General features: G+C 49.7%; 1 protein-coding gene across 3 annotated transcripts in view; it reads left to right on the top strand.

Annotated features, from left to right (window-relative positions):
• Positions 1-22459, top strand: part of KLHL29 (kelch like family member 29) — a 327580-nt gene that overhangs the window by 80102 nt on the left and 225019 nt on the right. For 2 of the 3 annotated variants that reach the window (XM_077960078.1, XM_077960077.1), the window contains one exon: positions 11356-11463. The exons of the other annotated variant lie outside the window; for it this stretch is intronic. In XM_077960078.1, coding sequence (XP_077816204.1) covers positions 11356-11463 — 108 coding nt within the window. The remainder of the gene's footprint in view (positions 1-11355; positions 11464-22459) is intronic. 3 annotated transcript variants of the gene reach the window in all.

The following is a 22459-nucleotide window of genomic DNA, read 5'->3' as shown; positions in this document are numbered from 1 at the left end:
TTGAAAGTGGCAAATTGAATTCCATCCAAGTAATCAGAGGTTATGAGTTTCCAGCACAGTGTGTTTGCACTTGTTGGAAGCTCATTTCCCCAGGGTATCTGCAAGCCTGGAGCCCCCAGAGCCTTTGCTGACCACTTGGGACAGACGTGAAGGGCCAGGGAATTAATTCCCCGCCAGCAGCTTTCAGCCCATGATAAATGGGAGGTGGAGGAAACACTCCAGCTGCCTTCGGGTGGGATAACTCTGAGACCCCCTCCTCCCTGTCTCCCACAGGTCCCCAGTGGGTGAGATTGGCCCCACTTGCCTGCTCATTTGGAGCAATCTGTGTTGACTTCCTTCACTCCCTCCCCACTCCCCTCCCTATGCTTTCTGGAACCACTGTCCAAACAGAACACTAGCCTCAGATCCTCATCCAGGTTCTGCTTGACAAGAGAAGTACACGTGGCCTCCCCACTTTCCCCTTCCCCTTTTTGAGGGCATGCAGGGGCCTCTCTGGATCCTTCTTTCCTATAACCCATTTTGTGGAGGGTTCTTGGCAGCACCCAGAAGTATTTGTGTTTTAAGGCGTCGTCATTCTGAAAAATGAAAAGTCTGAACATTTCTTATGGTCAGGAAGTTGATGGGTATAATTTATTTTTCCCACCTCTTCTCTTAATTATTATTACTCCATTCAAGTGAGACAAGATGATTTAATCCAGGCTGTATTTAAAATGCCCATAATCAATGCCCTCATTCTGAGCATGTATCTATGTGCTCTTAGATAATTTATGTATAATTTTAATAGATTCGTCAACAGCAGCCCTTCCTCATCTAAACAGGCTGCTTGCAGACAGATCGCTTAATTTGCTTCTCAATGTTATTTTTCATACATGGTTGCTGCACGGCCGACAGATAGTAGATGATCCCATTACGAACACATTTGACACGGCCTCTACTGTGAGGATGAGCAAACTCGAGGTCTCGTACTGTGGCAGGCAGGGTATGGCCCCCTCTCACTCAGAAGGGTCGGATCCCAGAGAATGAAGCCACCAGGAAGGTACTGAAGCCAGTCCTGGCAGCATTTGGGTGCTGATGGGAGCCCTGGCTTCCTGCTAGAGCAAACAGAAGGCTGTTGGTGCTGCACCCATCTCCCAGCCAGGGCTTCACCTTGCTCCTGCCTCTCACCTGCTCACGCCTCTCACGTCCTGCCTCTCTGTGTGTGAGGGCGCCTAGCAGGCAGGCTGGAGGTGTGGGGGCATTCATACTGCAGAAGCAGCCCTCTACCAGCAAGAGGCGGGAGGCAATGCATAAATACCCCGGCTTCCTCGCCTCGTCGTGAGACAATTTCAGGTGCACTCTGCACGACAGAGGGTTCCCAGCAGGACAGAGCCCCAGCTGGCCCCAGTGGTGACCCCACGGCGAACGCGTCCTCAGCTGGCTTCTCTCCTGGCCTGTCTCACACCCTAGTGCTTCCTTGGATCAACTCCCAAAGAAACCACTTCTGTCGAAATCTTTTTTCAGGATCCACTTTAGGAGGAGCCCAAACAAAGGCATTTGTCCCTCTCAATTTCTTCACATTGATCTTTCAGGCGCCACCTTCCTCCAGGACCCCGCTTAAGCCCTGCTGTGAAGTCCTCCTAGTCCCTCTGGCCCAGAAACTCTCCTCCTCTGGCCATCTTCAGTCCCGCTAACTTAGTTAACTTAGCCTGCACCATCAGCAGCCTTGTCTGTCCCCTGTTTCTGCATGTGGGTGTGCGCTCGGGCAGGTGCCAACCCCACCACCTTCCTGCTGACTTGCACATGTGTCTCAGGGGTGACGGTGCTCACCTCAGTCCTCAGTCTGGAGTGCAGACAAGAGACATCGAGCAGGGTAAAGGATGGGTGGCCGGATAATGCCAACAGTACACTCTTTAAGGGAAAAACAATAATAGAGAAACGCCTCCTTCCAAAGACTAATGTGAGTACTGATGGATTACTTGCACCATTTCCGTCCGCTGGGGTAATTGCGAGATGAGTGCATTGTGTTCCAAAGGAAAAATGTTCTGTAGATGTGGTAATCTTCGCCATGCAGGCTCGTGACAGAGAGAACCACATCAACTTCTAAATTTTCTCAATGGAGTGCAATGTGTGTAATGTGTAATAAAATATAAATAAGCCTTTAAGAAGCATCTATGTGTTTCTTTTTATCAACCTTTAGATGCGTTAAAGCCAAGTACAATTTTATATGAATTCTAGATGATATGTAGTATTTTTATTTGCTAGTTCATTGCTAAATGTTTCATATAAAACTGAAGAGGAAAAAAATACACAGTCCCACATATAAAAGAAGAAGCAGATGGCTAAATGTGACCGTGGGAGAGAAGCAGTGAATGGTGTAGGTTCAGAAAGGAGGCTCTCCCCTACCGTGTACGGGCCCGAGATGGAGTGGAGGGAAATTTGTGCGTGCAGTTACCTGTGTTCATTAGCTGTTTGTTTCCACTGTGTTAAAGCAGGCCATTAGTATTCATAAGAATCTACAGGTATCTTTGTTATTTTTTTTTTGTCTTTTAAATGTACATATAAATGAGTATGTATTATTTATAGATGTATTTGGATTTAGAAACATCAAGCTTGAAAAATAATACAGCAAGGAATATTTGATTTAATGCTCACCAGGGAGGAGAGGGGACCAGGACTTCCTGCAGGAAGGAAGACTGGGTTGGGATGTTATCTGACCTTTCTGAGGGACTTTCCTGGCAGCTCTTTAGTGACAGTTACACTGTAGAAAGATCTTGGGTGAAAGAAAGGACAGTGGCCAGAGAGTTAGGAACTCTCTCGTGCCAACCCTCCTGCTGACTGGCTGTGGGACCTGAGCTTGTCACTCACCCTCTGCTGTCACTCAGCCTCTCCTGTCACTCACCCCCTCCTGTCACTCACCCTCTCCTGCCTTTGGTGACCCTGCCTGGATTTGGACATCAATTCCTGCCAGGCCGTGGCTCCATGATGGGTACCTCCGTGCTGACTGCTGCTCGGCTGCTGGCCTCCTTTGCAGAAGAGCAGTCGGGGTGGTAAGCCGTCCCGCATGTGTCTTCAGATGGATCACAGAGCCACGGTGCGATCAAGCCACTTACCTACACACATTGGTAGAGACCAGGAAAACAGAATTCGCTTCTCATTCTATTTCCAGCTCCTAGGCTCTTTCCACATTGGCCAAGAAAAGCAGAGTACTTACAGAAATTCCTGGTTAATGGCTTCTTTCTGCCTGGGTATGGAGAAACATGCCTGTCTGTAGTTTATTTTTAAATGAATAACTCATCATATTTGGGTAAAAAGTCCTGTAATCTCAAAAGCCTTTCACAATTTTTTTTTTGTTGTTGTTCTGAGAGTGTAGAAAACAGCCTCAGATCTATTCAAATAAAATAGCTTTTTTACTGAGTGAGGAAGCAATGCCTTTTAAGACCCACTTGTGTTGGGGAAGGGGTTTTCGGCCACCAGCTCTGTAGGCTTGGGCTCAAAGGCAAGGCAGAATCATGAAATAGAAGTTGTAGCAGCATCTGCCTGAAGGCCTGGATTTTGGTTTACCAATCGCTGGCTGCAGGCGGGGCGGGAGCAGGGGCTCTGTGAAGGCTGAAATTCAGGGAGACAGCTGGAGGGAGCAGAGAGTGGTCGCTGACCAGTGTGAAACCAACCCAGGACTCTTGCACATGTGATCAGCCCGTTGGTTCTACCACCTTCTGAGGAAGACCCCTCTTCATTCATTTGTGCCCTCCATGCCTACTTCTTTGGTAGGGTGATGGAAGAGAAGGCTCCATCTACTGTGACTCCCAACCATCCCCAAGGCGCTGTAGGTATTTTTTTCTTCAGTGAGCAGGCATGGTCATTATAATGGTTATTGCTGCCATGTGTCTGTGCCATGAAATGTGTTCAGTTTCTTTCTTATGGTAGAACATTCAAGTCTCAGAACAACCATGGATGTTTAGTGGTATCATCCCCATTGTATAGGTGAGGAGCTTGAGGCAGGGAGTAGGAGTGGAGGGTGGGCAGACGTGGTCATTGCCATCAAATGGCAGAGCTGAGATTTCGACCCAGCTCCCTCAGATTATAAATCTTCCATGCTCCTGACCGCTATACAGGCTGAGCCAGTCTCTGAACTGGTGTCTCCGAGACTAGGATGGAAACCCAAAATGAAGCTCGGGTGGTGCCGCGCAGACCAGGAGCGAGGCTACAGGATTCAGACTTGGGAGAAGACCTCTCTGCATCTCTGTAAGGGGACCAGCAAATCATGAAGTCTAATAGCCCACCTTGTTTTACCCTGTGAAGCCATTCTGTTCCTAGGGCTCCTCTTCAAAGCTGTCAAGAGGTCATGCCCTAAAGGGGTGGGGCTTAAGAGACACCCCCTGCCCCCAGCATCAGCAGCTCCATCTGTGGACCAGACTGGCTCATTCCAGACCCTAGCAGTGAGCTAGTGCGGTGCCTGTTTCTCCTGTCCCCACAGCCGTCTCTCAGCCCCCCGACACTGACAGCTTCCGTCTGGCTAGAGGGCTCGTGGTGTTTTCTGATGTGGCTGGCTACTTGAGTGCTTGGGGTGCAGGTCACAGGCTCCCCTGAAGAATGGGGCAAACAGTCCCAGGGCTCATCTCCAGGGAAGAGACAGACCTCAGATGAGAAACTGGAACAGGGAAGGCAGAAGGCAACAGGGAAGCCCTACTCTCTCTGGGCTCTGCTTGTGGCGTCCAGACTTGAGCTGGCCTCTTTCCTGGGTTCGAGTTCCTGTCTGGTGGATGCTGAGGTGATGTCGCCCCCTGGACTTGGGATGGGCCTGACCAGGCACCCGGGGCCCTCCTGGAAAACCGGCCAGGAGCCGAGTTGTCTGGCTGCGTGTTGCTTTCTTCTCATTGCTCTCGCCTACTTCTTTGCCTGTTGTTTTGTTTTACTCCGCCAGACTCCAGTCAAGTCTTATTTAAATGTTATAGCCTGGTCCCAGGAGTGTCAGGGAGAGTCGAGGAAAGCCGTGTCCACAGTGGAGTCAGACTTTTAAAGGGGCAGTGCCCCTGAGGGCACCAAGGCAGTGGGAGTAGAGCCTCCATAGATGGGAGTGGGCACTGTGAGTCTCTGACGCCCCACCCATGTGGTGACCTGGAGGGTGTTGGAGAAAAGGCTACTGTGCGTTGCTCAACACCCGCACCCGCCACAGTCCAACTTGGGCCGGCAGCTGGCCTGCCCGTCAGGGAATCAGGGATGTGGGCACCTGCCCTGCCTCGCGGGGTTCGTGTGACATCTAATGAGGGAGAGAAGATGCAGGAGCACTCCACGCAGCCCGCAGCACCAGGCAGAGGCGAAGCGTCCTTATGAAAAGCTGAGATTTATGGGTCTGAAGGAGAAGCAACATCTGGGAAGGAATTATTGCAATTTACAGGGAGGATGGAGGCCTGTTTATAAGAGCAAAATCTGGAAGCAATGTCTGATTTTTTTTTTAACTGGTTTATATTCCAATCATGAACCTGTGGTGTGAACATCTTCCAGATGTTCAAAGAAAAATTGTGGAAAATGAGTTGAACTGTGGATTTCCTTTTTTGAACAGAGCCTTACTCTTTACTGAGCATCTACTACATGCCAGGTGGGTCCTCCCTGCGGACATCTTCAGTGCTGCTGTGGGTGAGTCAGGCTTCAGTAGGTCCAGGCTTCTTTCTCTTCATCTTGTGGAAATGCAAGGGTCATCCCAGCCCTGCTTCCAGTGATGGGCGAATCTGTATTAGCTGGTAGAGTGAGGGTGGGGGGATATTTGCCAGCACTGAGTGGTAGGATTGAGTTGGGTGAGTTCCAGTTCATTTCATTTTGGGGGGATCTGCTGTGTATCAAAATTTAAAAAAAAAAAAAAAAAAAAAAAGAGATTTTTAAGAGGATTTTGGTTTGCGACGTTTTTTTCCTGAAACCTTTCATGCTGGCTGTCTGATAGAGTCATGTCATGGCATAACTTAGGATCCAGTCCAACTATGAACACCTCATTTTCTCTATCTTCCCATTCTCCTTGCCCCAAACCATCCAAGGGAACTAGGAGATGGGCCCCTTTGGTGCTGTGCTGGCCCAACCGGGAGCCTCCTTGGGTGGCACGTGTGTCCCAATTGTGATGGTCTCCAGCGTTTTGCCTGGAAAGTTTCTGTACTCCAGAGAGTGCAGGAGGAAGCCTCCAGGGACGAGTTTTCAGGAGGAGAAGGGTGACAGCAGGTGGAGGCCCAGGAACAAAAGCCTGGATGGGAGGCGCAAAATCTAGGCTTCCTGTTCAGGCTCCCTCTTTGACTTGCTGTGTGACTTTGGACAACCTTTATTTTTGCCGTGAGCCTCTGTTCCCTCATCTGTGAAATGAGGATTACAAAAGTAATCAACTCATAAATTTGTTGGAACAGATAAATGAGAAAATAAGAATGGGCTAGGCTTTGTAAACTTCGAGCCTTAGGAAAACATGGTTACCTCTCAATCGGCAGCCTGACTTCTGCAGACACTGTCTTTCTTTGAATACATGCCTACAAAAAGCAGGCCAGGAGATGCATCCCTACCAGCTGAAAATAAGGAATGGATCTCATCAGTGGCCAATTGTGGCTCCTTAATGGAATAGGCGATCTCCGCGTTGTGCTGGGTGGACTCTCATGACTTACTCCATCTTTGCGCCTTCACTCTCCCCTTTAAAATGCAGTGCCTTCCGGACCCCGGCTCGTGAACTGTCATGAACCTGATGGATAAACCTTCTGAGAGTGTTTATTTTTGTGTTGGCAAGAAGCCTGCAGGCTTTGGTGAACCCACAGTTGATATTATTAATGGATGGATGGCCTGTTTTCCTCTCGTCTTAAAAGTAAAAGAATATGAATGAGCGTTCCCCTTGCAGGACACATTGGGAGCAGGCATTCCTGCCCAGGGTCAGAGGTGCCGCGGAGTCCCGTACCTGGGCTGACAGGAGGGTGGGCTCGGGAGCCGGTTTCCTCCCTACAGTTTACAGCCTCCGGTTGCTTTGCTTTTCTTTTCCAAGGAAGAGAGACTCTTTGTTGCCCCGTTTGCTGAGGGGTGCTGAAATTCTGGGTTCTGGACCCATAATTGGAGAGTGTGGTTAAGACCCCAGCGGGGCTGCTTTCTGATCCTGTGTCAAACTGGAGGCTCCTAATTGGTTTCTCCTCCCTTAAGGCAGTTTCTCTCCCCAAAAACATGGTGTATTTTATAAAGAAGTAAAAAATCCTGGGGCCCTCGTTCATAATTCTCTTGACCATCAGTTTGGTTCATGTTGGGAACTTTCTTTATTTATAGACTTAGAGGTAAAATGGATCTCAAAATTTTTCTCTAGTTTCATTTTGAAGCTCTCCCAGCATTTAACCCAAATAGCCCATTCAAGGGTCTTGCTTTCATATTGGTCTTAATGCCCTGTCAAAGTCAATTAGCATTTCCCAAGTACCTTGGGAAGCTGAACGTCCTAAGACCCCTTTCACAAGCGGCGACTGACTACCTGCTGTATTTTTAAAAATAAGAGTCCTCTGTCCTTCAGCTTTTACGAATTGTTTTCCTTAAGACTATAAGCTGCCCTTTGATGAAATTAGTGGAAAGGAAAAGGTCAATTTGGCCAAAAGTGTCACAAATTAAGCCCTGAAGCAGTCTCTTTATCGACCTGGAGATAGAAAACCATACCTACCTCCCTGTGATTTCCTGGGTTCGTTCCTGGGATTCATTTTCCCAGGCCATGATCTTTGGAAACATAAGATTTTACAGTGTTAACTTGGGAACAAAATTATTACTAAAAATTGGTTTCTAGCAATTTCTTTTGAAATCACTTTTAAATACCATGTATCTCATTAGAGTGGAACGTGCTTCGGTGCCCGGATATAGCTTATAGGCCTCCCAGGAAGGACAATAATGAGTCAAGGATCGATTATACACCACCACGCGACGGGTGCTGTGGACCAGATTCCAAAAGATACTGTCTGTTAAGCCCAGGGTCTAACTGCAAGGTGTGGAGGTTTGGTGGGTGGGAAAAGAACAAGAAAAGAAAGATGTGAAAAAATAAACAAAATCACTGAGGCATAAACTGATGCCAAATGTGAACCGAGAACAGTTAGAAACCCTTTCAAGGGAAGAGTTTCTGGTTGGGGTGGGCAAAGATGTCAGGAAGCAGGTGCTGCTTGCCCTGGACTTGAGCAGGTGATGGCACTGCTGAGATGGTGATGCTGAGGAGGAGGAAGAGGAGGAGGATGTCACGGGTTCTCTAGTTTTAGCACTTTGGGAGGCCGAGGCGGGCGGATCACAAAGTCAGAAGATCAAGACCATCGTGACCAACATGATGAAACTCTGTCTCTACTAAAAATACACAAATTAGCCAGGCATGGCAGCGCGTGCCTATGGTCCCAGCTACTTGGGAGGCTAAAGCAGGAGAATTGCTTGAACCTGTGAGGTGGAGGCTGCAGTGGGCCGAGATCGCGCTGCTGCACTCCAGCCTGGGCAACAGAGTGAGACTCCATCTCAAAAACAAAACAAAACAAAAAAAAACATTATGTGTCTTGGGGTTGCTCTTCTCAAGTAGTGTCTTTGTGGTATTCTCTGTATTTCCTCAGTTTGAATGTTGGCCTGAAAAGAAAGGGAAACAGAGGTTCCTAGGAGTTAAAGAACTTACCTGCTGTCACAAAACTAAATGTCAGTGTTAGAATTCTAATTCAGATGTGTCTGATTCCAGGTTCTTGCTTTTAACCCTCTCTGTGAATGTCTCCGTTGGGGTCTTGAAATAGACATATTCAAACGTGTAATTTGAAGAGAGTTAAGTAAAACGACTATCCACAAAGGTGAACAGGCACAGTATAGAGAAACCATCATAGCACAGTGCCCCCGGGCTGATGATGGGATGGGGGGAATTACTGCCTTTGGGCATAATGGTCAGGGGAGGGAGCTATTACAGGAATCCAGAGAGAGAGCCTTGTGGAGCTCCTTGTTCCCCAACTAGAGGCATGACCTCCAGGTGAGGGACAGCCTGGTCATGAAGACACAGAGAGGGAGGGGAGCAGGGGAACCAACAGCCAACCCCAACCCTGTCCCCAGTCTCCTGCTGGTGTCTGCATGGGCTGAACCTAAGCAGAAGTCAGAGGGTCCAAAACATGAGGGATGCTCTCCATACAGGTCAGGTGAGCCTTCCAGGTCTTGCCTGGGAGAGGTGGGGAAAAACAGGGTGGGGAAGAAAGGCAGGCCGAGAGGGGCCAACACAAGACACCCAGTGCAGTCTATAATAGCCAATGGGTCATTCACTTCCAGACCTTTTCATCAGCACATGAGGAAAAGTCCCAGAGAACTCAGCTGTGCATGTGGTTTATTTTTGTTCAGAACTGTTTCACTTGTCTCCCCTAGAGGTAGGGACCGTAGAGAAGGAAGGGCAAGGCCACTGTCGTCAGAACAGGCATAGACAGCCTGTGCTTCCTTCCCACCACTGTCCCTCTAGGCTGCGGTCTAGCCTATACCATATTCATTCGGCACAGCCTGGAAAGGAAGTGGATTAACCTGACATGAACTCTGACGGTTTTGGCTCAAGAAATTGGGAGCCCCTTCTAAAGATGGCGACTGGGATCTTTGGGCTTACAGTGGCCTACAGGGCCCTACACAATCAGGATGCTCACCGCTCTGGCCTCACCTCTTACCAGAACCTCCCTCCGCCAACCACAATGGCTTCCTTGGTGGTCCTGGAACATACCAGCCATGTTCACACTGACTCTTCCCTCTGCCTGGAACAGGTAGGGCCAGATGCCCACACGACCTACTCCTCATCTTGAAGTGTGTGCTCAAATGTCCTCCACTCATGAGACTGACCCTGCCCACCCTATTTAAACTGCACCACAGGCCCGCCCACAACATGCACCCTACCCTGCTCCATTTCTTCTCTAATACATTGCACTACTACTTTCCAAAATATGATACAATTTTCACTACTTTTTAAGTGTATTGTATATTCTATGTTTCCACCCTCTAGAATATGAGCTCCCTGAGGGCAGGAATATTTTTCTCTTTTGTTCGCTCATGTATTCCCAGTGCCTTGAACGTACTGCCTGACACATAGAGGGAATCAGTATTTATTGAATGAATGAATGAATGAATGAGATTCTCAAGCACCTAAAAATGGTTTGACCCCTATCTCCTAGGCCTCTCTCTTCACCAGCACTTATCTGCCAAGGATCTTTCCCAGAACGACATCGATCACCAGTATTGCCAATACCTTGTGGTCAAAGTGATCAATTTCTCCTTGTGCTTCTCGTAGGCTTGGTAGAGGAAATGTACTTGCCACTTTGGTTCTGTGTCAGAATTAAATGGCGACCTTGGCTTATTTTGCTGCCCCGCAGAGGTTATTTCTTAGTCGTAAAGAGAACATTCCATCCTTGGGAAAAATAATATTTTTGCCACCTTCAGCTTTAAAATGGCTATTTGATATGGCTCACGTGCGTCTCTATCAGCGGCCGCTGGAAAAGCTTAGGTTGAGAGGATCTGAGAAAGACTCGTCGCGTTGTCAGAGGGAAGCTGGCCATAAGGGAAAATGAGTTTACAATAACTTATTTACCTGTCCAAATCCTTCATATCACATTAAAGCTTTCCCCTGCTACCCGGGACTCTGGAGTGCTAAGAGGAAAAAGGAAAATCAATTGATAATGATATATTTGGTTTAAAAAAATATATTGATTCCCAGGTAATGACAGTCGTGCGTTTTGCAGTGGGGGATGCCATTTCCCGTCGTGAAGATGGCTTTCTCATAGATTACGTTTAAAAGAAGGAACCAGGAGTAGCTCTGCCTCCCCATAATAGATAGCCTCTTTCTCCTAGGTATTAAATCTATAATTTAAAAAAAAAAAAAAATTTCTCCCCAGGGAACCTATTCTTTGCCTCCTCAAGGTCTTCTTGCCCATTGTGTGAAAAAAGTAATGATTTGTTTTTGTAATTCTAGAGTTTGTGTCCTTCTCAGTATTAGATTAAAGACTTAAATTTTTTCTTTCTCCCCATTGCTGGAGTTTCTTAGTTTGGATTAGATGGAAGACAATACCATTGTTCTCTCTCTTATTCAGTGTCAGTGGCTCAATGGTGGGGATTAGGGCTGTGTATATTCGGAGGATGGGCGAGGGATGCCTCATATCTGCCACTAGGAGTACTCTGCTACCCACGTCGCTGGCCGTTTGTGCACAGCCCGTGTGAGATAATCCACAGTATGCAACTCAGCATCGGGGACATCTGAGGCGGAGACTAGCATCCAGTTAGTGTGGGGACCACCTGGGATGGTGGAATTCAAAAGAGATTTTTTTGCAAAAAAAAAAAAAAAAGAAAGAAAAAAGAAAGAAAGAAAGAAAAAATTAGACCTTTCCCCTACCCCTACCCTACTCTTTTTCCCTCTCTTTCTAGACTATCTGGATTCCTGGTGATGCTCACGCTTTGCTAAGTGTTGACGGCCATCGAGGTTTTTGCATCCTGGGGACGAATCCTGAGCTTGCCAGAGACGGGCGGCGCAAGGTAGGTCTCTGCTCGGCTCACCTGGAAATAAAGTCATCAGGCCTGAGCATAGCCAGCTCTCTCCTCTCACACTAAATGTGTGGGGGAAGGGGAGAAAGCGCAGTAGGTCCCCTCGCCGTCTTCCTCAGGGCAGTTTTTACCACAGGCGTGTGATCAACCGGTACTGGGGCTTAGCTAAGCCATGTTAGCCTCAATCCTTCTAGAATCAACCAAAGAGAATATCTATGACTCTTTTTTTTTTGGAGACACAGTCTCACTGTGCCGCCCAGGCTGGAGCACAGTGGCGCAATCTCGGCTCACTGCAACCTCTGCCTCTGGGTTCAAGCGATTCTTTCACTTCAGCCTCCCAAGTAGCTGGGACTACAGGCATGTGCTATCATGACTGGCTATCACGTGTGCTCTCACGACATAGTTTCGCCATGTTGGCCAGGCTGGTCTTGAACTCCTGACCTCAGGTGATCCACCCACCTCGGCCTCCCAAAGTGCTGGGATTGCAGGCATGAGCCACCGTGCCACACCAAAGAATCTCTGTGACCTTCCTTGCTTACCTGGGCCTTGGCTTTCCCCAGGAGGTTAGATCTAAGGATGGCCAGCAGCTAGGTGACCTTTAACCTCCTTAAAAACTGTAATTAAGTTTTATAATTAAGTTTTGTTATTAAAATGTATTATTAAATATGAAAATATTATTTATTCATTGTAAAGGGATTTTAAAGCATAGTGGCTAAAAGTATATAAATGACTTATAATCCCGTTCCCCAGAGATAACCATTTTAGTGTTTCTTTCCTGGCTTTTTCTTACACACATATGTAAACAGTGCACACAGGCACACACATGCACACAGGATCTGACTGTGGGTACTGTGTGGGGGGCACGTTATTTAGATTCAACAATGTGTCAAGCCATTTTGTATGTCAGTAAATAGAAATCTATGTCACCATTTTTACAGACTGTCTACTCTGTGGATGTAATAGCATACATGATTCACTTAATGCCCTATTGTTGGACATTTAACATATTTTAAGTATTTCACTATTACAAATAACAGCACAACAAACATTGTTGCATATGTATCTGCATAGTCATTTGATGACTTCCTTGGGTTAAATTTTCAGAGTCCTGGCCTAAACTTTTGATTCCAGGTTCTCCAAGCAAGATCAGGCAGCCAGAAGTGTGGGGGAACCTGGCCTGCCTTGGGAGGGCACAATCTTGTGAACAGAATCTCTGGTCTGGGATCTGCTTTAGTTCCCACCGGGCAGGCCAGGAATGTGCCTGCAGAGGCAAGGAGGCCTGGAGCTAGAGTTGACAACATTCGCCACATTTCATGCTACTGAAGGGACAGGAACTGGGCCTGGAATAAAGCAGGCTGGAGGGCAGAGGAGTGTGCTCTCGGATCCAGGACAGTAGAGGCCCAGCTGGCCCAGCCTCATATGTTCTTGTGCGACTTGAGCCTTTAGAAGTACAGGCTGCGTCCGCATAACACACGGGGCCTAGTGCTGGGTGAGCACAGGTCATAGCAGCCCCGGGACTGCTGTATTCAGCGGCCCACCCTCATGCCCTCTGACCGGTGGCCTCCTGGCCTCTGCCTGAGTCCAAACTCCAGCTTCCATCTGCAGCGGGGGCAGAGTGTCAGACCAACAAGGCTCCTGCCACATCCAGATTCTCTGCTGGTCAGAGAGCTTTCTCTTTGGACTCAGAGACTGTGAGGTTGGGGATGGCTGTCCCCAGCCAGAACCCTTGCACAGAGAGGAGAAAATATGGCTTTGGAATCTCAGGCTAGGGGTAGCCTTGGTTGTCAGCAGGAAGTGGGAGAAGGCTGTGGGCTGGGCCAGGATCAGCGCTGACATGGAAGGTTCCCCACCCTGTGACCCCACGGTGCATCCAGCCTGCAGCCTCCCAGCAGCCCAGTAGGGGCAGCCAGAGGAGAGGTGGGTTCCTGACCTAGGAAGCTGGTGGGCTGTTGGCACACGCCCATGGCACCACTGGCGGGGGATGGCTGTCCTTGCTAGCGATATCCCCAGCACTGGGGAATCCTTTGCCTCCAGGCCTCCTATTGGGTCAGAGAAGGGGAGTTGGAAAACAAGACAGCAAAACGTGGGTTTGGCAGCCAGGGCATCCCCGCTCCTACACGGGGCAAAGAAAAGATTGAGGACATGTTCTTCACAGAAGCCAGCTCTCCTTGGATGTACCTGTGAGTTTGGCGAGAGGGAAGGGAACAGAGACACCCCAGGAGAGTGGGTTTTGGTTTCTTAAATGTTGACCCTTAGTCTGGGGTTTAATCTTCCCTGCTGCTGATGCAGGGTGGCACATGGCTCTTGTTCTCTTGTTCATCCCGAACTCTGGCAATCATGTACTTTAGGATGGGGAGGGACCTTGAGGGTGGTTTCACCAGGTATAGCTGGTAAGATGCACCCTATGTGGGCCTCTATCTCTGCGCCCCCAGACCAGGGTCCCCATTGTGAACTCAAGTCTGTCTTCCCTAGCACTTGGCCAGTTCCTGGAGGATGGGAATCGTACCTGATCTGTCTCTGAGTTCCGCCCGCTCCGCCACTCATACCAGCACCTGCCTAGCTCTCAGTAAACAAATCACCGTGTGCAGCCAGGACTGTGCCTGGGAGTGCCCGCGACACGACACACGGCCTGGTGCTGGCTGTGCGCTCCCCTCACATGCAGGAGTCCCATTGATTTCCAAGATGATAGGAAGGTTCCGAGGCCCCTAGATGGTTCTGTGACCCCTGGGGATCAGTGGAAGCAGCTATCAGTTTGCTGTGGAAACTGGGCCAGCTCACAGGGCCCTGTGTAACCTGCTACGAAACAGGCCAGTTCAAGAGCCAAGCGTAGAGGGCTGCGCTCTGCTTTTCTGTGGTTTGGTGGAAAGAAGACCATACTGGAACCAGCTAGCAGGAGTGAAATCTGATACCTGCACTGCAGGGAAGAGGGGTGGGGGGAGTTGAGCGGAGGACTCAGTTTGCGCAGAGCCCAAGGCTGAGCCAAGAATGGCATTAGCAGACACCTCGGGCTCTGGAGGTGGTAAAGGGCAGTGCTGATCGCCACTGGTGCTGGAGCTGCCCTGGGCGGCATCTGCTGCCTCCGTCACTGAGACCCTCTCAGTACTGTCTGTCCAGGCCGTTTGTCCCCCTGCCCTCAGCAAATGAGATGACCTAGATGCCGCCTGCGTCTTCGGAGGGGGTTGCAAATGTCTCCAGAGCTAATGGCAATTAGAGAACACCGTGTGCCGTGCCCTGGGCTTCCACACCCCCCACCTTCACTTCCCCCAGTCCATCCTGCAGGCATCCTCTCTGATCGCACTCCCCTGCCCTCTGCCTGTCTTCCCTCCCTCGCGCCGTGGACAGCCTTGCTCTCCCCTTGTCCACTCCCCTCTTGGCCTCCGTGGTGTCCACCTCAAGGAGGGACCTGCCGGCAGACATCCCAGTGTTTCTCTGGCCGACGCAGACACTCTGCCCTTGTCTTCTGACTGTATCTGCTTTTCCTGGCCCGCTCTGGGGACCTCTGCAGCCCCTTCTTCAAATAGGTATCTGGGTGCTCACACCCCTGAGAAGGCCATGTGACCACACCTACTAGCTGGGGCTCAGATCCCTCAACAGAAACTTAGCCGAGCCCTCAGCCCTATGCAGGCATTTGGGATTCTGGTCCGTTCCCTGCTTGGTACCCTGCAGCTGTTCCGCACCTTTCCATCGACAGGGCTGCAGACCCCCAGCCTGTGCTGTCCACCTCGGTGCCAGCAAGTGGCCTCTTCTCCTGCTTCCTGTCCATCTTGCTTATGTGAGCTGCCGTCCTCCAGCTCCACCGCCTCCTCCCGCCAGGAAGAGGAGGTGTTGATGCCACAAGGCTTTCCTCGGCTCCCCGTATCCCCAGCCCTCCCTCCCCTCCCTCTGCTTCAGCTGTTCCCCTGCTTGACTCCCAAATGGCACTTCTGTCCTAAGGTCCGGACCACTTCAGCAGCCTCTGCGTAGCGGATCCCTGCTGTCTGATTCACATATCAGACTCCGCCTGTCCAAGACAAAGCTGCTTCCTTGCTCTCCAAGGAAGCCTTGTACTTGGACTGTGTCAGCCCTCCTCCCTCCCTTAGCCATGCATCTCCATCTCCTTTGCCTTAGGCTGCTCACCTTCCTTCCTGGACCCTGAGCTTACTGAGGATAGGAGCCATTCTCTTTTCTCTACAAGCCCAGCACAGGGCCCAGCACAGGGCCCTGTTCATGCATACTTCTTGGGGTCAGATAATTTTATTCGGTTCAGAGATTACAGAACCGCAGACAGCATGTCCTCACAGGCAGCGTGGTGGCAGGGAACCTGGGATTGGAGGCAAGCTCTGGATTCTAGTCCCAAATCTACCACTCACTCTGGGAAAGCCCTCAGTATCCTCTGAGCCTCAGTATCCTCAGCTGTGAAATGGGAATAACCCCGGCCTTCCCACCTCTCAGGACCTTGAACAGTGACAAGGGAGGAATGGTGCCACCAGGGCCAGCAGTTCTCAGCCCTTGGTGCACATTGGAATTGCCTAGAGAGCTTTAAGAACTACAGATGGGCCAGGCACGATGGCTCACGCCCGTAATCCCAGCGCTTCGGGAGGCTGAGGCGGGCAGATCACTTGAGGCCAGGAGTTTGGGACCAGCCTGGCCAACATAGTGAAACCCTGTCTCTACTAAAAATACAAAAATTAGCCAGGCATGGTGGCACATGCCTGTAGTCCCAGCTACTCAGGAGGCTGAGGTAGGAGAATCACTTGAAACCGGGAGGCGGAGGTTGCAGTGAGCCAAGATCGCACCACTGCACTCCAGCCTAGGTGACAGAGGGAGACTCCGTCTCAAAAAAAAAAAAGGTACAGATGCCTGGCTCCTTCCCCCAGATATTCTAATTGTTCTCATGAGGATATCAGTGTGTTTTAAAACTTTAACCACTACTGTCAACTCATAGGTGTTATTAGCAGGTTCCTGAATTCTGTGGCTTGAGGAACTCAGATGGGAGTTATAAAGATTTTGCAAAACAATATTCCCGGATGATGTGTAATTTGTCTAGTCTTTCAGATCCTTTAAAATCTACCCCCGGATCAAGCTATCCAAAAGCTGGATACCTTGGCTATGTTGTACTGTGTTCATCTTGCCCCACCCGGAATGCTTTTACATGAACTCTCCGGGCTGTTAGAATATCTGCTGCCCTCCAGGTCACAACAGTGTACCCTCATTTAGGATTCTGTGGCAGTTAATGTTTATCCTGTCACTTGTGACTCCTTTGCTAGGACCCTTGGGAGAGGTGTCTCTGATTTCACCATAGACATATTCTTCTCCCAAGCCACCATCATAGGATCTCATGGACCCACAAATCATGTTGTAACAGATTGCCTCTTCCAAGCTCTCGAAACAGTAACTCTCAACTCTGGCTGCATATGACATCACCCAGGGAGATTTTTTAAATTCTCATACCCAGGCTACATACCAGATGCGTGAGTTCACAGTCAGTCTCTGGGAGGTGGATCCAGGCATCTGGATTTTTGTAAAGCTCTCCAGGTGGTTCTGACGGGTGGCCAAGGTCAGAAGCACTGCCAAGCCTGGAGGCAGATTTGTGGCCCACCTGTAGCCTGTGTATGGCACTTTCTAAATATGGTTTCATGTAGGCAACATTCCCTTCTCCGTTTCCTGCTCCTACACTTGTGATTCTCTCTCCTACTTTTGATTTATGGTGTCTTAATGTATCCTTTTAAGTCCCCTGCAATCCTTTCTGGAACTTAGCAAAGTGAAAACAAATAGAGTAGAAAGGTTCCTGCTTTTCTCTGGCTGGGACCTGGGCACAGCTCCCACCCCAGTCAGGCCTCCCTGGAAAGAGTGTAGGAGCCTCCTGTTTCCCCAGCCACAGTAACTGGTCAGCAGCCTCGTTCTGTAACCCCACAATGGGGAATTGTAGCTAGTTCTGCCAAGAGCCCTCCAAGATCCCATAGAAGAGGCTGGTTTGGGCTGAGAACGGTGGCTCAAGCCTGTAATCCCAGCACTTTGGGAGGCTGAGGCAGGCGGATCATCTGAGGTCAGGAGTTCGAGACCAGCCTGACCAACATGGCAAAACCCTGTCTCTACTAGAAAATACAGAAATTAGCCAGGTGTAGTGGCACATGCCTGTAATCCCAGCTATTCGGGTGGCTGAGGCGGGAGAATTGCTTGAACCCGGGAGGCAGAGGTTGCAGTGAGCTGAGGCTGCCGGGAACAGTTGTGAGTTTGTGTCCTCTGTGAGGGCACCTGGCCAAGGAGACATGGGTTCTGACCCCCAGCCTGTGCTCTGGGAGTATCGCTGTGCCCTTGAGAGTTTGGAGGGAGGAGTGCCTCTTTCTAGCTTGCATAAAAACATCCGTCAGGGGAAAGTACCGTGTGTGCATCCTGCTCAGGGAAAGCACCGTGTATGCATACATTGAGTGACCATGCTCTGAAATTGATGGACTTCTGTCCTGTAGGGATGACCTCACTTACTCATACTCAGAGGCCACTCAGAAAGACTTTTAAGCTTTTGTCTTATAATCACAAATTTCTTCTCTCTCTCTCTCCAACTCCACCCCCTCTCTCTCTCTTACAACAGGACAAATAGTGCCAGGAGTACTGGGGACTATAGGATGAATACCCAGCACATGGTGCAACAAAAGAGTGTTGCAACACCTTTTTTGTTTAAAAAAAAAAAAAAAGAAGAGGCTGGTTTGGTTCACAGCATCTGAGTGCTGAGACTGGACTAGGGGAGATCAGAGATGGCTAATGATGGCCACCAAAGCGCCACCCAGTTCAGGATTGTGGAAGGCCATGGCCCCCTTTTCAGTCTTCCTTGTCAGCTCCACTCAGCCCCATGCTAGACAGTGGGCGGAGATTGTCGGCAAGAGGCTGGAGATGCCTGGGATGGACTCTTTCCCCAGTCCTGGAAGCCAGGGAACTGAGGATAGCATGCACGTGGGTAGTTTCTCTTAGTGAATGGTGGGAGGTGGAGGGGCGCACAGCCGTCCAGTCTAGCTGCAGAACCTCATTTGGCACGTGGGCTAGAAATAGCTTCTCCACAAACCTCAGAGTTTATTTTTATGGCAAAATTTGATGTTCTAAGCGGCCTGTCTCCTTGCTTACCTTGCACCTGCTCCTGTGGCTGGGGCTGCCGGGAACAGTTGTGAGTTTGTGTCCTCTGTGAGGGCACCTGACCAAGGAGACATGGGTTCTGACCCCCAGCCTGTGCTCTGGGAGTATCGCTGTGCCTTTGAGAGTTTGGAGGGAGGAGTGCCTCTTTCTAACTTGCATAAAAACATCCATCAGGGGAAAGCATCGTGTGTGCATCCTGCTCAGGGAAAGCACCGTGTATGCATACATTGAGTGACCATGCTCTGAAACTGATGGACTTCTGTCCTGTAGGGATGATCTCACTTACTCATACTCAGAGGCCACTCAGAAAGGCTTTTAAGCTTTTGTCTTCTAATCATAAATTTCTCCTGTCTCTCTCCAACTCCACCCCTCTCTCTCTCTCTTACAACAGGACAAATAGTGCCAGGAGTACTGGGGACTATAGGATGAATACCCAGCACATGGTGCAACAAAAGAGTGTTGCAACACTCATTCATTCATTCCTTCAACACTTCCTGGTAGTCACATTGTACATTGTCCTAGGTCTGGGATCCAGAGAGGTCAGACGAAAGCCCTGCCTACAAGGAGCTCTCAGTCTGGTGGGGCAGCAAGTACATACAAATTCTTACATGATAAATGCGATCCATTCTTATGTGGCAAATATGTGATAAATGCAACAAGAAGAATGTATACCAAGTGCTACGGAAGAGCAGCTCATTTACTCAACAATACTTAGTTAGCATCTACTATAATGCTAGGCATTGTTGTAGGCACTGGGGGTATCACAGTGACTATATGAGACAAAAACCCCTGACCCAGACCACACATTTGAGGGGAGGAGAATATTCAGCAACTAGCTTAGTTTGATCAAAACCATAGGCTTCAAAGAAGAGGTGCCTTAAAGCTGGAAATCGAAATCTATGCATTTATATATGTGTGCAGGGAACACTGTAGGCAATGGGAACAGCTTGTGTAAAAGCCTGAAGATATAAAAAGACCAAAGATATCAGAGCAGAAATGCTAAGGGAAACCTAAGAATTGGGAGACACAGCCTTGAATGCCATGCTAACCCTCCCAAGGTCACTCTCTCATATAATGGGGATGTAGCTGAAAGCTCACAGGGCATTGGCCAGAGCCACTCTCACAGCTAGGCTCCATGTGGACTCCCCGACCCCAAAACAGAGACTCCTTGGCAACTCCTACTCCAACTCCAATTTGTTGGAACCTCTAAGGCTAAAGATAGACGATTTATGTTACCTCCTCCTGTGACCTAGTGCTTTTAGATTGCAAAGTGTTTTCACAGCTTCCTCTCCTGGATCATGAGAGGGACTCTAGGAGGTAGACAAAAAGGGGTTCTTGTTGCCATTTATTGTACCAAGGAGCAAGCCAAAGCCCAGAGAGGTCTAGTATCTTGCTCAAGGTCACACAACCCATCAAGGCAGAGCAGAAACTAAAGTCCCTGTCTCCTGGTTCCTAATATAACCTAGGGACCCTTCTTGTCCCCGTGTCAGCTGCCACTCCTTATTTTGAAGCCTAAAAAGCTCTGAGCAAGTATCAAGCACGCGCCTGCCTACCTCCCACGACCATTAGTGCAGCACATACGACGTGTCAAGCTAGGCATTGACCATCTGCTGGGCTGCAGTGCGGTCCCAACCCCCACTCAGGAGGATAACTGAAGGAGCCACGTGTGGGCTGCCCTTCTTCCCACCCACCATGACCCAAGAGGCCTAAAGACCACGGGTCAACTAGACCCAGGCTGTCACCTTCCTGAGCCAAGTGGAACAGGACACAGAATGACCATCACAGGCTGGAGACCCCTCCACTTGCTCCCAGACCACCTGGAGGTCATTCATGACAGCCGCCAATACCTATTTTCACCCTTTCCTGTAAACAGGCTGGATGCAAAGAGAATGGGGAGATTTCAGCCTCACTCACAGAGCCTGAGCTCACCTGTGGAAGACAGATGCAGCCTAGCAGTCCTCACAGGCCACCCTTGATTTGTAGTAACTCATTTAGATAAAAGCATCTGGCTCATAAGGTGGCAGCAACAGCAAAAATCATTAGAAGCACATTTCTGCTTTTACGAAGTAACCTAGTAACAGCACAGGAGGTAACAATTAAGCCGGCACTCCCTTCTCTAGGTACACAGGCACATGCTGAAAGTGGGAAACGGAAGTCAGAACACGGAGAGGTTCTGTCCAGGCCTTTCTGGGATCAGCACTCCAGGATGTGGGATGTGCTGGTGTCGGCCCCGCCAGCCAGAGAGCCGCGCCCCTGCCATTAGCACAGAGAGGAGGTGTCCTCCCTCTCCATCTCAGAATAAACAGTGTGATTATTTATTTAGCACCAGTTCAAGGCTTTCTGAAATGCATTTGTGGTGCGCTGCCATCTTGCTCAGGTCCTCCCTTAACTACAGCTGCTGCTTCTGTGGATCAGGTAAAGGAAATCTGGCCTGCACCAGTCTCTGCTGGGCTCTTGCTCACATCTCTGCAGACTCCTGTACTGTCTGACCTACCTGAGTGTTTATATCCCACCTTGGGGCACTTGGTCCTACTGAGCGAGTCTCCCAGAAGCACCTCTCCCATCCCTACCTATCTCCTGGCATAGAGCTCCAGGGCCGCCCCCGAGGGAATTCTCTCTCCTCTGATGCCGTGATGCCATTTCTCTCCCCAGCACCCTTGTAGTACTTGCTGCTTCCTGGTTCCGGTATGGTCCCGTCACTGTCCAGGATGCTCAAGGCTCATTCCCACCCCCAGTACTGAGGGGAGCCTGCAAAGCCAAACACCCCACACATGCTGAAAGGAATTGATGAATGGAAAAAGTCAGTTCCCACGGCCTCTGGCTGTGCTCCTGGGCCCCTCAGCCCCACCTTCTCAGATCACAGAACCCTCCCAGGAGACTACCGGGAGTTCCTTGGTGGCAGGGACTGTCGCAGTCAGTGTGTCTCAGTCACAAAGACTGGCACAAAGAAGGCTCTCAAGTGTTTCTGAGATGAGTGAATGATCTGAAGTGGCTCCTTTAACCTATCTAAACTGTGTGTGAAAGGAGCCAGCCACACCCATCAAGGCAGCTAACAGCCGCCCTTGTTAGGGCAGAGGGTGACGCACTGACCCTGCCCTCCCAAGGCCACCACCTCTGGGGACATGGTGCACCCAGCCAGAGCTCTCCTTCCCACTGTTCCAAGCATAGTCCATGGCCCAAGAGGAAGCTAGGCCTCCCAGATCTTACTAGAACCCAGGCTCTCAGTATGCTTAACATCGCATTCAAGCCATGTTTAGAAAGGTACGTTCCATATTCAGGGGGTCCTCATGACCTTTGTTCATTCATTCAGGCAACAGCAAGCAGCAAAAAGTAATGGTCACAAGCACAGCTGCTGGACTGCCTTGGTCCTAATCCCAGCCCTGCCCCTTTCCAGCTGTGCAACCTCTGGGCGCAGTCCTTAACCTCCCTGTGTCTCTGTTTCTTCATGTGCAAAATAGAGATTTTCATAAAATTATCTGGTGTTTGTAAGGACTAAATGAGTTAACATAATAAAGTGCCTAGAATAGTGCGTAAGACATGGTGCTGTACAAGGCTTTGCTCTTACTATTCCAAATGACTAGGACCCTAACTGAGTCATGGACTTAATTCATACTTTCTTTGAGACCAAATGCATCTTCAAGGAAGGTGTTGGCGTGCCCACCTCCCACCCTCACCTGTCAGTCATCCTGCAGCCTTCGCTTGCTGAATGCAGCCAGTCGCAGGGGATATCTGTCTGCTCCCAGGGAGGTGGTGCTCCTCGGCCCACAAGATCCCAGACAGCCACTGGGCTGCATCCTATTCCAGTTCTCCATAGGCCACAGCAGAGGGTCCTGGGGCCCCTCCCACTTACTTCTGGTAGGGAATCTCCAAGCACCTATCACAG

The sequence above is a fragment of the Macaca mulatta genome, chromosome 13 (genome assembly GCF_049350105.2).
Source record: "Macaca mulatta isolate MMU2019108-1 chromosome 13, T2T-MMU8v2.0, whole genome shotgun sequence".
NCBI lineage: Eukaryota > Metazoa > Chordata > Mammalia > Primates > Cercopithecidae > Macaca > Macaca mulatta.
The sequence above is the reverse complement of the archived record's forward strand: the minus strand, read 5'-3'. Positions and strand labels throughout refer to the sequence as shown.